This window comes from Xenopus tropicalis, chromosome 6 (genome assembly GCF_000004195.4).
Source record: "Xenopus tropicalis strain Nigerian chromosome 6, UCB_Xtro_10.0, whole genome shotgun sequence".
Classification (NCBI taxonomy): Eukaryota; Metazoa; Chordata; class Amphibia; order Anura; family Pipidae; genus Xenopus; species Xenopus tropicalis.
The window spans coordinates 72742851-72759695 of NC_030682.2; the positions used below are offsets into that span (position 1 = coordinate 72742851).

At 38.7% G+C, this 16845-nt stretch overlaps 1 protein-coding gene across 6 annotated transcripts in view; it reads right to left on the minus strand.

Annotated features, from left to right (window-relative positions):
* The window catches only part of fastkd3 (FAST kinase domains 3), a 177612-nt gene that overhangs the window by 135748 nt on the left and 25019 nt on the right, over positions 1–16845 (minus strand). For 5 of the 6 annotated variants that reach the window (XM_031903265.1, NM_001142147.1, XM_031903267.1 and 2 more), the window contains exons 2-3: positions 3135–4595; positions 964–1005 (exon numbers count right to left, since the gene is read on the minus strand). In XM_031903265.1, coding sequence (XP_031759125.1) covers positions 964–1005; positions 3135–4572 — 1480 coding nt within the window. In that variant the 5' untranslated portion in view covers positions 4573–4595. Of the gene's footprint in view, positions 1–963; positions 1006–3134; positions 4596–11905; positions 12064–16845 lie in introns of all 6 variants that reach the window. The other variant, XM_018094571.2, reaches the window with a different exon arrangement.

The window sequence follows — 16845 nt, forward strand, 5'->3', positions numbered from 1 at the left end:
CAGATATTCAGTGTCTTTGAGTTAACTTTTAGTAAAATGTAGAGAGTAATATATAGCAGTAGTATTTATCAGCTATCTGGTTGCTATGGTCCAAATTGCCTTAGTAACAAGGATGTGAATGAGAGACTGGTTTTGGAATAGGAGAGGACCTAAATAGAAAAATAAGCTATACAAAACAACAACAACAATCAAACTGTAACAATCAATAGTTTTGTGGCTGCTGGGGTCAGTGACCCCCATTGGAAAGCTGGAAAGAGTTGAAAGAACAAGGCAAATTATTTAAAAACTATAAAAAAAAGTAATGAAGACCAACTGAAAGGTCGCTTTGTATAACATAAAATGAACCACCCCTTTAAAGGAGAAGGAAAGGTAAAAACTAAGTAAGCTTTATCAGAGAGGTCTATGTAAATACAGCCATAAGCACTCACAGAAACGCTGCACTGAGTTCTCTTTCAAAAGAAACAGGATTTCTTGTCTGTTTTTCTGTGCCAGAGACACGCAGCTCTCTCCTCACTCCCCTTCCTGCTCCCCTCTCCCTCAAGAATGATAAGAACTCCCTCCCTTAGGAATGTGTGATCTGAGCCAATCAGCAGGAAGCTTCCTCATAGTCTTACAAACTGAACATCTACACTGGTCTTGGTGCAGAAGCGAGGCATTATGGGATCTTTCTTTACAGAGCTCAGTGTTTTATTACCATATGAGGCTTCTGATCATCTGAGAAATATGGGGAGACTTATTGAGATATTATAATATTGAGAGAACTGAAGGTATGCCTGCAGCTCGAGATTAAGTCTTTATTAATTAGCCTTTCCTTCTCCTTTAACCCAGGAAAAAATCCAGGATACAAAGTACTGCAACACTGTATATACCCATAGGAAATGAGTATCATACATATGCATTTACAATATGCAACATGCTATTCAGCTATACTATATAGTTGGACACAACAGTTGGAATCATTACCTTTACTTGTATATCTGTCTGAGTGTCCTCCAACTGCATTATCTGGAAAAAAGTAAGAGAGTATAAGACATTTTATAAATAGCAGCTGGGATTCCAAGACTCATTGAGGCCCTATTAATGCCTTATTTAAAGCCCTGCCTCATCTAAATATTTTCATAAATATATACTTTCGCCATCTAATTTGAGACACGTTTCATGTCAAATAATGTTTGGCAAGATATATTTCTGGTTTTTTTTGTTTCTTTTCTTTTTCTTTTTCTCATCTTTTGCAGGATCATGGTTCCTAATAGTACTCTTGTGCTCATTTAATCTACTCCTAAATTGTCTACTGGTTTGGCAATTCATGATTAGATTACATGAGCACAAGAGTACCCTTAGGAACTATGATCCTGCAAAAGAAGAAGCAAAAACCAAAAAGAAAAGAAACAAAAAATAAATCTTGCCAAATTTTTTTTGACATGAAACATAAGGTGTCACTAATAAGATGGGAAATATAGGAACAGACTGACAGAAGTAATCGTAAATATAAACAGACCAAGAAAACAGCCCCCTATTCTACAGGCATATACAGTGTACAATACATTGTATCCTGAAGATTTTCTGGGTTAATTTTATGGCATTTTAATTTATACTCCACATAAACTGCATGGCATATTTTACCACCCACCAAAACATGGAATTCCCCAACCTTGGATAATTGGAGTTTTGAACTTAAATACCTGTATCATAGCACTTTATGTTATCTGACGAAGGGTGGCTTGCAAGCCCAAAATGTTATCCTTGTGTTGCACTCTCTGTGGTCAAATAAAAATAAGGTGAAACACCATTTCAACGGCAAGCTGTGTGTGCAGTTCCTTTATCGCTATTTGCATGACCACAGTAATAACGCACCAGTTATCCAGCGAACCACCAAAACGAATGCATTGTGTGTGTGTGTGTGTCATGCCAGCAGTATTGCCCTTGCATTGTAAAGTGTTAAACTTGGCAGCATTTGGCTTTTGTGTCCACAGGAGGCCCTTAATTAATTAAATATGCAAGGGACTGTGAAAGGTGACAAACTTATCAGACAATTCGGAGTAGACCAGTTGGGGCAGGGAAGCCGAGTCCATTGGTTTCTTTGATCTGTTGATCAAAGAAAGGCAATTGTGGACCTAAGAACAGCAGGAGGAAACAGCTAAGAGAAAATACGGATTATAGAAAGGGGTCCATATCTCCTTTGCTTTAGGGTTCACATCCTCATAAATCATATATTGATTATGAGAAGGTCGCCTTGCTTCCCAATGATATCAAACAGGGACTGCCTATACCCACCAGTTAGGAGGGATAGTTTCTAAAGGAATTGGGACATGACACACCCCTCATGTTCGGTATCATTCTGATCGTCCACATACGGGTTAAAGCAAGCCCATATTTTCATAATAATATTGGGTACTGGCAAGTACCAATATTATATGACAGTGAAAAGTTATTTGGGGCGGTGGTGTGTTTGGGGGTGCCTAATTTTACCTGCGTGTAAGGTGACTGAGTGTAACCCCTTGTTTCCCCATCCCGGTGTCATGTGCGTCTGAGAGTGGCGTGTTCCTGGCGGTGGGCTGCCATTACAACACTGGAGTAAGTGTATGCTCAACATAGTCTTATTACTTAAGTTACAGTTTGCTGGGGGACAACAGGACTCGTACAGTGAGGGGCCTTAATTTGGCTTGTGAGCACTTTTTCCAAAGTGGGGAGCTAACACCCTTTTATTTTTGTAACAATTATTTATAAAGGCTTTTGATTTTAGCTTTTGATGGGCAGTGATAGGCATGAGAAAAGCCATTATATTTCTGATAACTAATTACAGCAGCAAAAATTAAAAAAGAAAAAAAAAAGCCTCCAAGAATTTCCCTTGCAAACAAATAATTACTCTTATTACTCCAGCATTTGGTATTTCATATAGAAACTGTGCTTATAAAATAATTAAAATATTAAAATAAAATTGCAACTGTATTTGACTTCTATTTCATGGGTCACAGGAGAACTCTATTTCTATCCAAGTTCTGTTCTACAATTTAATTTTATTAAACTGAATGCAGAATCCCACTGTTTACTAAATTTTAAATTATAATGATCTCCATATTGTCATTACTTGTATACAATGCAAAAAAAAAAAAAACTTCTGAAAAAAAAAATACCTTGCAACTGCTGAATGAAATAGGGACTGAAGATCTTTGCCACAAAATTGACAGGAAATCGCTCCAGAAGTATGCATGAATGCAGTAGTTTAAGTAAAATTTGTGGCTGGAACTGGGAAAAACGGCTACTTAGAATTTTTTCAAGTCGCCTGAACATAGAGGCTGCATTAGGAGGCAAGTAGTTCAGTTCTCCAAAAGGAATAATCTGTTGTGCAATTTGTAGAGTAGTACAATTTTCTGAATTATACACAAAGCTCTCAGCAACTGCATCAAATATTGGCTTGGAAAGGATCAGTCTCTTGCTGCAGTATTCCATCACTCTACTGACCAATTCTGGTGACATAGTAAAGACCATTCTAGGCACATGTCTCTCCAAAGCTTCAGTAAAATATTTGTCACTGTGTCCAAAGTTAGTTAAAGCCACTATTACATTCACAAGTTCTTCATCCGTGAAATGAGGCATACATCTTATAGAATTTTTGCACAGATTTATTACTAATGGAAGTGCTTGCGTTTGTTTAAGGTCTACTAAAGCAGTAAGTATAGAACTAATTAATGTTGGATTCATTTGTGAGGCCTTGGAAACTGTGGCTTCATGCATTTGATTTAACAGGCCTTGGTATTGTCCTTTTTCTCCAAGTCCAGCTTGCAATAGGCCATAAACCATTGCTATTTCTTCAGGAGTCCAGTCATTAATTTTCTTTTGTAGTACTTGATCCATAACTGGTTTAAGCATTGCACATTCTGGCCCTTCTATTTCTAACAAGCATCTGCCTAGCATGCAAAGGTACTGTATATTCATCTCTCCTTTTTCAGCTCGCTCTTGGCTTTCCGATAACAAACGAACCATTAGATTACTCCATGGATCAACACGCAGTTGAACAAAAGCTTTTAAGGCATTGACAATACCTGCTGTAGACAAATTTTTTGACTCTTGTTCAAACTGTAAGCAGATAGCTTTGAAAATCATATTGTCAAATACTTTTCTTGGGTTTGTCAGTATGCCATCTTTTGTCTCAACCTGTGCAACTTTAAGTAAAGCTGCTGCTGCCATAGTATCAGTAAACACCTCAAGAGAGCTCAGCAGTTTAAATACTTGCGTGCAAGAATGTGCATAACACAGGTCTGAAAGAAATTTATTTTCATTTGCTTGCTGTTTACTAATGGTATAGGTGGTACCGCTGTCTCCATGGTGATGTACTGAGCATCCAACAATAGAATATGGGGGGTTCAAGATAACCGAGTAGTATTTTCTGCAGAATAAATAGGAAAATATATAGGCCTTCTTTGGAGTGTAATAACTACAGGGCAGGTTGTGCACAAATCTCTTGCTCCTCTTAATGCAACTGAAATGGATACTTAAGTTTGCAGCTCTTCTATAGGCATTTATTATGAGAGACACAGTTGAATGACTGCCACATATATTCATTATCGCCATGCTAAAATACAAGCTTGTAGAACCTAAGTACAAATAAAAGAAAAAAAACACATTAGAATAACTATAATTTAACAAACCAATGAAAAAATACTATATAAACAGATCTTTAGGTCATAACTTGCTGAGATCTAATAATCTTTTTACAATGTTCGTGTTTTACTTTTGTTATTACTCTAATGTTGTAATTAGCTTGTTAAAAGGGTAATTAATTAAAGGAACAGTAACACCAAAAAATAAAAGTATATAAAAGTAACTAAAATATAATGTGCTGCTGCCCTGCACTGGTAAAAGTTGTGCGTTTACTTCAGAAAGTCTACTATAATTTATATAAAAAAGCTGCTATGTAGCCATGGAGAAAGCCATTCAAAGGAGAAAAGGCACAGGCACATAGCAGATAACAGATAACACACTGATTGTATTCTACAGAGCTTATCTGTTATCTGCTATGTAACCTGTGCCTTTTCTCCTTTTTTCCAGCTTGAATGGCTGCCCCCGTGGCTACACAGCAGCTTATTATATAAATGATAGTAGTGTTACTGTAGCAAACACACCAGTTTTACCAGTGCAGGGCAACAGTGCATTATATCTTTATTACTTTAAATCTTTATTTGTTGGTGTTACTCTTCCTTTAACACAAAAAAGAACCCAAAAGAAGGCTGAAACGGCCCATAAAAAAGGAAGCAGTCTCAATAATGGAAATACCCTTTTCATTTGGCTGCAGAGTTGTAGGACACATGGAATAAGCAGGAAAGGATGCAAAATACACTATGGAACAACTAGTGTAACAGCAAACTATATAATAGATATGGCTAGTCTGTATGTATGTATGTATGTAATGCATTTATCATCTTATATTCAGGTATTACATAAAGTAAAATAGCACAAATGTTGTATATGATAAAAATTCTATTGGCCTTATTTGGTTAGACTTTGAAGTTGGCAATACATTTCGGAAATACAGTAAGACTGATTACCTTGCATGTACTTTAACCCTTTCACTGCCAGCTGTTTTGAATAAAGTGGAACTTCTACTGCCAGACAGTTTTTGAACATTTTGCACTGTTTCACTTTAGGGGCTTTTCCTTGGGGGGACTTTTAGTTTACCCAGGAAAACTAATTTTTTTAAAGGACAACCTAAGCTTTCAAAATATGGTGGAATTTTTGTGTAATTCCAATTCTGTAACAAGATAAAAGCTTCTAAATGTCTAAAAAATGAAAAAAAAAAATTCCATATTATAAAACACATACACCATAAACAAAAATTATTTTATGCACAAAAATACAACTGATTTGGAAAGTCCCATGTCATTTGAACATGCCAATACCAAATATATATAGTTTAATGGAGATTTTTCACTTGTATAGGCCAAAAACTCCAAGCAGTACACTACCAAATTTCCAAAGCACTGTTCCAGAAAGCTGCATACTTTAGATTTCAAGGCCAAAAATTCCACTAACAGAAGGTTTATCTCAGAAAATTATATATTTTTAGAAAGAACAGATTCTGGGGAATCCAGAATAGGTAGCCTGTCTACTCCAAACTACAAAGTTGCAATGCTTTCCAAGTTATTGGTTTTTATCTTATCTCCTACAGTCATAAAGTAACCAGATAAAATACCCTAAATATGAACGACAGGGGTCCACTGAACAGTTTGATGCCCAATATGTATAGGTTTACCCAAGTATGTGGCATGTAGGTGCCCCAATGTGAACATACCCCCATATGATCTATCATTTCTGTCATTCCAGCTTCTGCAAAATCAACACATTTACATCATTTTGTGTGGGATAACGCTACAAAAAAAAAAGTACGCTCACCCCAGAAAGCCATATATTTTTGGAAAGTACACATTCCTCCGAATCTAACGTTGGTACCTGTGTCTTTCTACTCCAAAGTACCAAGCAGCAAAGCATTTCTAAATTAGCAATTTTGATGACATTTCCAAAAATACCCTCAAAGCTTCCACTTTGCAGCATTTTATCTCCCATGTATCATTAGGTACCAGGATAAAACACCCTGAATTTGAACGCCAGGGGTCCACTGAACAGTCCACTAAACAGTTTGATGCCCAATATGTATAGGTTTACCTAAGTATGTGGCATGTAGGGGCCCCAATGTGAACATACCCCCATATGATCTGTCATTTCAGCTTCTGCAAAATCAACACATTTACATCATTTTGTGTGGGATAAAGCTAGTAAAAAGTACACTCACCCCAGAAAGTCATATTTTTGGAAAGTACACATTCCCCCGAATCTAAAATGGGTACCCATGTCAGGTTCCCTAAGTTTGCCGATTTTTATGACATTTCCAAAAATAACCTCAATAGGTCATTAGGTACCAAGATGAATAAAAAAAAATATGAACCCCAGAGGTCCACTGAACAGTTTTATGCCCACTGTACATAGGTTTATCAAAGCACATGGCACCCACTAATATAATGGCTTACCTTCACCTAATTCATAAACACATGGCAGTTTTTTTTTTTGTTTTTTTTGGGGGTAACATAATATATATTTTTTTTGTATATTCTTTATTTTCAGTTTTGTATATATACAGTACACATCAGAACTGAACCGCTTTTTACCATGGGCATAATAAACACTTCATATGTTGAGATGAGACGGATATGCTTAGATTATTTGCAATCATACATAACATTATACCAGTTTACATAATGTTCTGCTTTAACACGATTATTTACAGTAGCTTTTTAGTATTTATTATACTTAGTTAAGCTGTGACGGTGTTGTCTCCTGTTACTGTCTTTATTACCCAGTTGCTGTCTGATATGGTACTGAAAGAAAAAAGAATGATAAGAAAAGGAGGGGGGGGGAGGGGATAAGAGAGAAAGGGGAATAACTTTTTCCTGAAACCAGAGAATGGAAGGGGAAGAAGAATATCGATAACAAGGGGAACAGAACTTGGAAGTGCTCAGTCGCTCAGCCGCTCCGTTGTTGACCTCATATCGTTTCCGGCAGTTAACGTTAGACCTTTTCATGTTTTTCTTAGTAATGCTCCTAGTCCGGTTTCATTCATTTATCTTTATATGATTCTAAGAACATGACCCATGGGGACCATGTCAAGACAAATTTGTCTGGTATCCCTTGGACATTACTAAGTAGTTCTTCCATTCGCATTACATTTCCCATCTCTTTAACCCATTCACTTATAGTTGGGGGGATAGTGGATTTCCAGTGGCGTGGTATCACTGTCCTGGCAGCCCCCAAGCAGTAGCCTAAGAGGGACCTTTTATATTTGGTAACTGAACCTGGAAGGATTGAGAAGATGCCTATCAAAGGGTCGGGTTTCAGGTCTAGGCCTGTGCAGGAGTTAATAACCTTGAATATTTGTTCCCAGAATGGGGTCAGTACTAAACATTTCCACCAGATGTGCAAGGGGGTCCCTATGTCTATTCCGCATCTCCAGCACTGGTCCGTGACCGTGGGGTAGATCTTGTGTAGAATTTCGGGGCATTTGTACCACCTTGAGATTATTTTATAATTTGTCTCTTGAGCTTTGCAAGCTATGGAAAATTTATGCGTGAGATAAAAGCAGTTTCCCCATTGATCTCCTGTAAGTTGCGTCTGCAGCTCCCCCTCCCACTTCCTGGTGAATTTAGGTAACATAATAGTTTTGTTAGCGGTAAGTAACTGATATAATATAGAAATTGTATGCTGTACCGGGATTGTTTGTAAGCAAAGTTCTTCAAAGGGAGTGGGGGGGAGGGCTACACTTTGTTTGTTACCTGGGTCCATCAACCAGTGCTGTAGCTGGGCATGTTTAAACTGGGCCATAAAGGTATGTGCCTCGTCTGGGCAGATAGTTACCAGGGGGAGTAGTTTGCCGTTCTTTAGTGCTTGAAAGCATACAAAACTCTCATTGTACCTTTGGTCATACCTGGGGGGAAGTTGGGGTTTCCTATAATTGGGGAGAGTGGTCCAGTACGAGAGATTAAGGAGGGGTTGCTTTTCAGTAGTTTGTCAGCTTGTAGAATGGTTTCTTTACAGATTATTGGTAAGAGCCCATGATCTGGTCTTTGGGAGGGGAGGAGCCACCAGAGGGCTTGTAGTGGCCTTTCCAAGATGGATTGTTCTATCTGTACCCATCTTTTGGTCTTTTGGTGCTGGAACCATTCTGTTACTCTTGATAGAACCGTTGCTTCCCAGTATTTTTTAATATTAGGTAGGCCTAATCCGCCCTTTGCCTTCTGGTGAAATAGTATTTTCCTATTAATTCTGGGTTTAGTGCCTGCCCATATAAAAGTAGAGAATATTGCATTCAATTTATCGAAAAAGCTCTTAGGCGGTTCTATAGGTATTGTTTGAAATTGGTAAAGAAGTCTTGGTAAAATGTTCATTTTTATCAGGCCAATACGGCCGAACCAGGAGAGTTGTAGGGGCTGCCAGGATTAAAGGTCATGGGTTATTTGGGTGAGGAGTTGGTATAACTTAGTTTGGTCAGCAGGGATGTTTATACCTAAATATTTTATAAAATCTTTGCTCCACTTGAATGGGTAATGGTCTTGTAGTGATTGTTGTGTCTGTGTGGGTAGTGTTACATTCAGCGCTTCCGATTTCCCAAAGTTAATTTTGAAATTACTATATTCCCCGTATTCCCTAAATTCTTGCATGAGTGCTGGGAGAGATATTAATGGTTGCGTGATGTAAACCAGGAGGTCATCTGCATATAAAGCAGTTTTATGGTGGTTGCCCCGTATCTGCACTCCTGATATATTACAGTTTTGTCCTATGGCAATAGCTAGATGCTCCATGACAAGAGCGTACAGGAGTGGGGATAGGGGGCATCCCTGCCTTGTTCCATTGCTGATTTTAAATGGTTCTGACAGGCTTCCATTAATCTTGATTCTGGCCCAAGGGTAGTTACTGTATATAATGCCATTATTCTATGTATAGCTTTATGTCCTAACCCTATTTGGGCGAGAGATTCCCTGAGAAAGGCCCAGCTGACCCTGTCGAAGGCCTTTTCGGCGTCCGTCGACAGGGCCAGCATGGGTATTTTGTGTCTCTTAGCGTGATCTAGTATTGTGATAGTCTTTAGTGTGTTGTCTTTAGCCTCTCTCTGGGGCACAAACCCTACTTGGTCTGGATCTACAAGATGTGGTAGATATGTTTTTAGTCGTTCTGCTAGTATTTTAGCGTATATTTTTATATCAACGTTCAATAGGTCTGTAGCTGGGGCAAGTTAGGGGGTCTTTCCCTGGTTTATGTATTAAAGAGATATGGGCGTCTAACATTGCTGAAGGTGTGCATGGGTTGGAGTCTAAATTGTTGAAGGCATCCAGCATCAGGTCTGACAGTTCGGATCTCAAGGTTTTATAAAATATAGCCGTGTACCCGTCTGGTCCTGGGGCTTTTCCGGACGGGGTAGCTTTTATAGAGGATAATAGTTCTGCCTGTCCTATCGGCTCTTCAAGTAGGTCTCTCTCTTCCTGCTTAAGGCAGGGTAGTGCGGTCCTCTTGATATATGCTTTTATTTTTTGGAGAAAGACTCCTTCTGCTGTATCTGTGGGCTTTTTAATATTATAGAGATCCGAGTAATATTTATGCATAGTGCTGGCGATGTCTGTAGTTTTATAAACAATTTTATCATTTTGTGTTTTGATGGCGGGGATATATGACATTCCCATCTTTTGTTTGACCGCGCGTGCCAGTAATTTACCTGGTTTATTGCTGTTTTCATAATAAAGACTTTTACATTTCTGTAAAGCGTATGTTGATTTTTTGTTTAGTTCTGCCTTCAACAATTCACGGGTGGTTGTGAGTTCAGTCAGGGTATTATCGTTTAAAGAGTTTTTATGTAGTTGTTCTAGTTTGCTAATTTTCTGGGTGAGGTCTGTAATGAGTTGGGATTGAGCTCTCTTATGTCTGGATCCATGTTTTATGAGTACTCCCCTCAGTACTGCTTTTAGTGCTTCCCATTTTATAACGGGATGTGTTGTGTCATGGGCATGTAACACATGGCAGTCTTATGTGGGATAGAAACTGCAGAAATGTAGCGTGACCCCTGAAAACTATATGTTTTTGGAAAGTACGCATTCTGACAAATCCAACATGGGTAAAGAGTCATTTCTCCACCAAAGTACCAATCTGCAAAGCTTTCCTAAAGTTAGTGGTTTCTACAACATTTCAGAAAATCGCCTAAAAATGTAGCAATTTGCCGCATTTATCTCAGACAATTTCTTGCATACAAAGGCAAATCACCCCAAATAGGAACACCAGAGGTCTACTGAACAGTTTGATGCCCTATATGCATAGATTTACCAAACTATGCAGAGTACAGGGGCACCCAAACAAATATGAATTTTCACATATGACGCTCCGGCTAGTGCAATTTTTGCACCCGGTATGTGTATTATGCCATAAGACCCCCTAACAGTATGGAGACCCTGGAAAACCATACATTTTCTGAAAGTACACATTCTGACAAAACAAAAATGGGTAAATACATCTTTCTACTGCAAACTACCAAACTACAAAGCTATGCTAAACAGAACAGTTTTTATAACATTTCTGAAAATAGTCACAAAGCTTGCATTTTGCCCCATAAAGTACCCCACATTTCATAACATACCAACATAAAACACTCTAAATATGAACGCCACCCAACGTCACCCAAGGATACATGCACTGTGCCTTCCATTTCATTGTGATAGATTTTCAACCATATGCTGTATAGAATCTTTGTATTTTGTCACACAGCCAAACCATGTGGATGAAATCTGCTGGGGATTGGTGGCAGCGGGGGCATTCATCTACTTGGGATGGGGACATCTTTTCCAGTGCTTTTGGTGTTATGTATGCCCTATGTAGAAATTTATATTGTGTTTATGTGTCCCTGGAGGCTACTATGTATTTAAATATTGATTCAAGAGTTTCCTTCCATTGCTCTTCCTTTATGTGGGGTATATCTATTTGCCATTTATTTGAGAGTTTACTTATAGTTGGGTGTCATTAGCCCATCAGGTGGGCACGAGATCGCCTTGGCATGTGCATAAGTATGTGCTTGCTCTTCTATACGAGAGGGGAGGATTTGTATGGGCGTTCCTTGAAACGGAGAGTGTATTGTGTGTCTCAGTTGGAGATATCAGAAGTGCATCCTATTCGGCAGATTTTATTAGTTTTGAGGGTTTAAATATCCACCAGTTTCCCTTCCTTGAATATATCTTGTATGTATTTAATTTTGAAATTAGCCCATACTTGGGCATCTGGCATAGTTTGAAGATGCAGTATTTTTGGATTACACCAGAGTGGGATAAGTTCAGAGCAGTTCAGGGAAAAAACTTAGGGCAGTAATTAAGGCCCCCACTACCTCTTTCATAAGTGGGGTTGCTTTTTTAGGGTAAGAGCAGCCTCTGTATAGGAGGTTCTTTAGTTCCTCATATGATACCACCGTTTTGGCTTCGAGGCGTGTAACAGGATTATCCAAGGATGGTGCCGCCAACCATTTTGCGTTGGTTAGTTTGGCAGCTATAAAGTAAAAAAAAAAAAAAAAAATGTAAATATATATTTATTGAGAGGTGATTGCCAGAACAAATATGTACATTTTAAGTAGGCTAATGCGACCAATCAGAGATAGTGGTAACCAAGTTCTGGACTGCACCTTCTGTTCCAGTATTTGCATTAATAGCAATAAGTTTAATTCCACAAATTTGTGGATGTTCCTTTAAATTGTAATGCCCAGTTATTAGAATTCCCCAGTCCATTGTAAGCCTCCAGGCAGCTAGAAAAAACGCTGATTTATTTCAATTTATTTTAAGGCCTTATAATGTGGTATGTGTGTTTTTAATGTCCAGGGCTGTTGTAAGTTTTGTTTCAGAGTTGGCTAATGTATCCTCTGCAAACCGTAATAATTTTTCAAAGTTACCCATCCCCACCTAAGTACCTTAATTCTGTCCGATTGCCATATAAGTGATGCTAACGGTTGGTTCCATGGCTATTGGGAACAGTAGGGGTAAGAGGGGGCACCGTGGCCTAGTGCCCCTGTGCAAGACAAAAGGGCACAGATATGTTTCGATTTGTACATATGGTTGCTTCTAGATCTCTTGGACCCATTTCATAAAGTTTTCTTTAAATCCCATATTATGCAAGTTTGCCCACAGGAAGGGCCATTCCACTGAGTCAAATGCCTTTTCATTATCTACAGTAGCAATGACTCTAGATCCTGCATCCTGTCGCGAGACAGACTAAGGTTTCTATAGAGAGGTCAAATGTTTAGGTCAGTTGGGATAAACCCCAATTGGTAGACGTCTACGATTTGGGTTATCACCTTATTGAGGAGTCAAGCAAGAATTTTTGCATCACAGTTCATTAAAGAAATTAGTCTGTAGCATTTCCTGGAGTCTTTGCCTGGGGAGGTACTATAACCATTGCCCTTTTCATAGAGTCCAGCAGGGGAATCCCTCCCAAACATCATTGAATAGTTTTACTAGGCTGGGGGTCAGTTCTTTAAAAGGTATTTAAGAAGACAATTCTTGTCAACATAGTTCTTTTGAGCCAATGAACTCTTCTCCAAATATTATTTAATGGAAAACCAGATCTACTAGACACAATCTCTGCAGGAAATTCATGGAGGCAAAAAAGGTCTTAAATTACAAGTTAAGACAGTTCCAAAGCAGATGGGATTGTGGATAGAAAGATGAAATGTGCCATCTAGCTGAAGCGATCTATAACCAACCCATATGATTGTGCTGCCCATGGGAGGTAGTAATTCAACAATAAAATCCATGGCTAAGTGAGCCCACGGACTAGAGGAAACAGCAAGAGGCTGCAGTAACCCATATGGGAGAGATTGACTAGCTTAGAAGAAGCCACAAAGTCTTTGACATCTTTCTGCATAGATGGCCACCATACAAGATGATTTAACAAATCCATGATTTTTTTTACACCTGGATATCCGGCTTATTTGAAACAGAGGGTCTGTTGAAGAATAGAATGACAAAGCTCAGGAGGAATATAAACCATGTCAATAGGAGTGTCAGGAGGTGCAAAAGACTGAGCAAACAATTTATAAAGTTAAATTGTGGAAGCTGAGAAGCAATAATCCTAGTAGGGGGTATAATTAGATCACTGTGGCAATTCTCTGGAACAAAGCTTCTGGATAGTGCAATTTCCTTTTTTTTTTTTTTTTACTTTTGGATCCTGGATGATAAGTACAGGTATGTGACCAGTTATCCAGAATGCTTGGGACCTGGAGCTTTCTGGATATTGGGGCTTCTGTAATTTAGATCTCCATAACTTACAGTGGTGTGAAAAACTATTTGCCCCCTTCCTGATTTCTTATTCTTTTGCATGTTTGTCACACTTAAATGTTTCTGCTCATCAAAAACTGTTAACTATTAGTCAAAGATAACATAATTGAACAAAAAATGCAGTTTTTAAATGAAGGTTTACGTTATTAAGGGAGAAAAAAAAAACTCCAAATCTACATGGCCCTGTGTGAAAAAGTGATTGCCCCCCTTGTTAAAAAATAACTTAACTGTGGTTTATCACACCTGAGTTCAATTTCTGTAGTCACCCCCAGGCCTGATTACTGCCACACCTGTTTCAATCAAGAAATCACTTAAATAGGAGCTACCTGACACAGAGAAGTAGACCAAAAGCACCTCAAAAGCTAGACATCATGCCAAGATCCAAAGAAAGTCAGGAACAAATGAGAACAAAAGTAATTGAGATCTATCAGTCTGGTAAAGGTTATAAAGCCATTTCTAAAGCTTTGGGACTCCAGAGAACCACAGTGAGAGCCATTATCCACAAATGGCAAAAACATGGAACAGTGGTGAACCTTCCCAGGAGTGGCCGGCCGACCAAAATTACCCCAAGAGCGCAGAGACAACTCATCCGAGAGGCCACAAAAGACCCCAGGACAACATCTAAAGAACTGCAGGCCTCACTTGACTCAATTAAGGTCAGTGTTCACGACTCCACCATAAGAAAGAGACTGGGCAAAAACGGCCTGCATGGCAGATTTCCAAGGCGCAAACCACTTTTAAGCAAAAAGAACATTAAGGCTCGTCTCAATTTTGCTAAAAAACATCTCAATGATTGCCAAGACTTTTGGGAAAATACCTTGTGGATCGACGAGACAAAAGTTTAACTTTTTGGAAGGTGCGTGTCCCGTTACATCTGGCGTAAAAGTAACACAGCATTTCAGAAAAAGAACATCATACCAACAGTAAAATATGGTGGTGGTAGTGTGATGGTCTGGGGTTGTTTTGCTGCTTCAGGACCTGGAAGGCTTGCTGTGATAGATGGAACCATGAATTCTACTGTCTACCAAAAAATCCTGAAGGAGAATGTCCGGCCATCTGTTCGTCAACTCAAGCTGAAGCGATCTTGGGTGCTGCAGCAGGACAATGACCCAAAACACACCAGCAAATCCACCTCTGAATGGCTGAAGAAAAACAAAATGAAGACTTTGGAGTGGCCTAGTCAAAGTCCTGACCTGAATCCTATTGAGATGGCATGACCTTAAAAAGGCGGTTCATGCTAGAAAACCCTCAAATAAAGCTGAATTGCAACAATTCTGCAAAGATGAGTGGGCCAAAATTCCTCCAGAGCGCTGTAAAAGACTCGTTGCAAGTTATCGCAAACGCTTGATTGCAGTTATTGCTGCTAAGGGTGGCCCAACCAGTTATTAGGTTCAGGGGGCAATTACTTTTTCACACAGGGCCATGTAGGTTTGGATTTTTTTTCTCCCTAAATAATAAAAACCCTCATTTAAGAACTGCATTTTGTGTTTACTTGTGTTATCTTTGACTAATAGTTAAATGTGTTTGATGATCAGAAACATTTTGTGTGACAAACATGCAAAAGAATAAGAAATCAGGAAGGGGGCAAATAGTTTTTCACACCACTGTATATCCACTAAAAATCATTTAAGCATTAAATAAACCAAATAGAATGTTTTTCCTCCAATAAGGATGAATTATATCTTAGTTGAAAACAAGTACAAGGTTCTGTTTTTTAATTACAGAGAAAAAGAAAATATTTTTTCTTAAATTTGAATTATTTGATTAAAGTGCAGTTTATGGGAGGTGACCTTCCCATAATTCAGAGCAGAGCTTTCTGGATAACGAGCTTATAGATAACTGGTGTAATAACTGTAATAGTAGGATTAAACAGGGCTGTGGAGTCGGTAGATAAATTCTCCGACTCTTCAGTTTCTGATACTTCCGACTCCACGACTCCTCTGTTTTTAATATGCTAATGTATTTTATACATTCACTTAAAACACAACTGAACTGATAAAAACGGATAGACAATTTTATCTGTACTCCTAATGATTTCCCTAGAATACCATAGTCATGTTTAAAGTTTAAGCTAACATTACAGCTGAATTACAGCAGTTTTTCAAATGTTTTAAAGCTTCAGTCTTAAACTATTGACTATCCATTCCCTTCACGTATACAAGTACAGGTATGGGATCCCTTATCTGGAAACCCGTTATCTCTTTCATCAGGTATGGTACCTAGGGATTGGAAGAAGGCGAATGTCATTCCCATATTTAAAAAGGGAGTAACATCTCAGCCTGGCAATTATAGGCCTGTAAGTTTGACATCCGTGGTGGGCAAGTTATTTGAAGGCTTGTTAAGGGATCACATTCAAAATTATGTAGTGGAGAATGCCATTATGAGCAGTAATCAGCATGGCTTTATGAAGGACAGGTCATGTCAGACCAATTTAATTGCTTTTTATGATGAGGTAAGTAAGAAGCTGGACAGTGGAGATGCAGTAGATATAATCTATTTGGATTTTGCCAAAGCATTTGATACCGTTCCCCACAAACGACTGCTTTCTAAGCTAAGGTCTATTGGTCTTAGTGAAGTCGTTTGCACATGGATAGAAAACTGGCTACAGGATCGGGTACAGAGGGTGGTTGTTAATGGTACATTCTCTACTTGGAATAAGGTTCTCAGAGGGGTCCCTCAGGGTTCTGTACTGGGTCCACTTTTGTTTAATTTGTTCATAAATGACTTAGGGGAGGGTATTATGAGTAATGTATCAGTGTTTGCAGATGACACAAAACTCTGCAGACCAGTCAATTCTATCCAGGATGTGACATCCCTGCAGCAGGATCTTGACCAACTGGCAATCTGGGCAGCTAAGTGGCAGATGAGATTTAATGTGGATAAATGTAAGGTCATGCACCTGGGATGTAAAAATATGCAAGCCCCGTATACCCTTAATGGGACTGCACTAGGCAAATCCCTAATGGAGAAGGACCTTGGAGTCCTTGTAGATAATAAACTT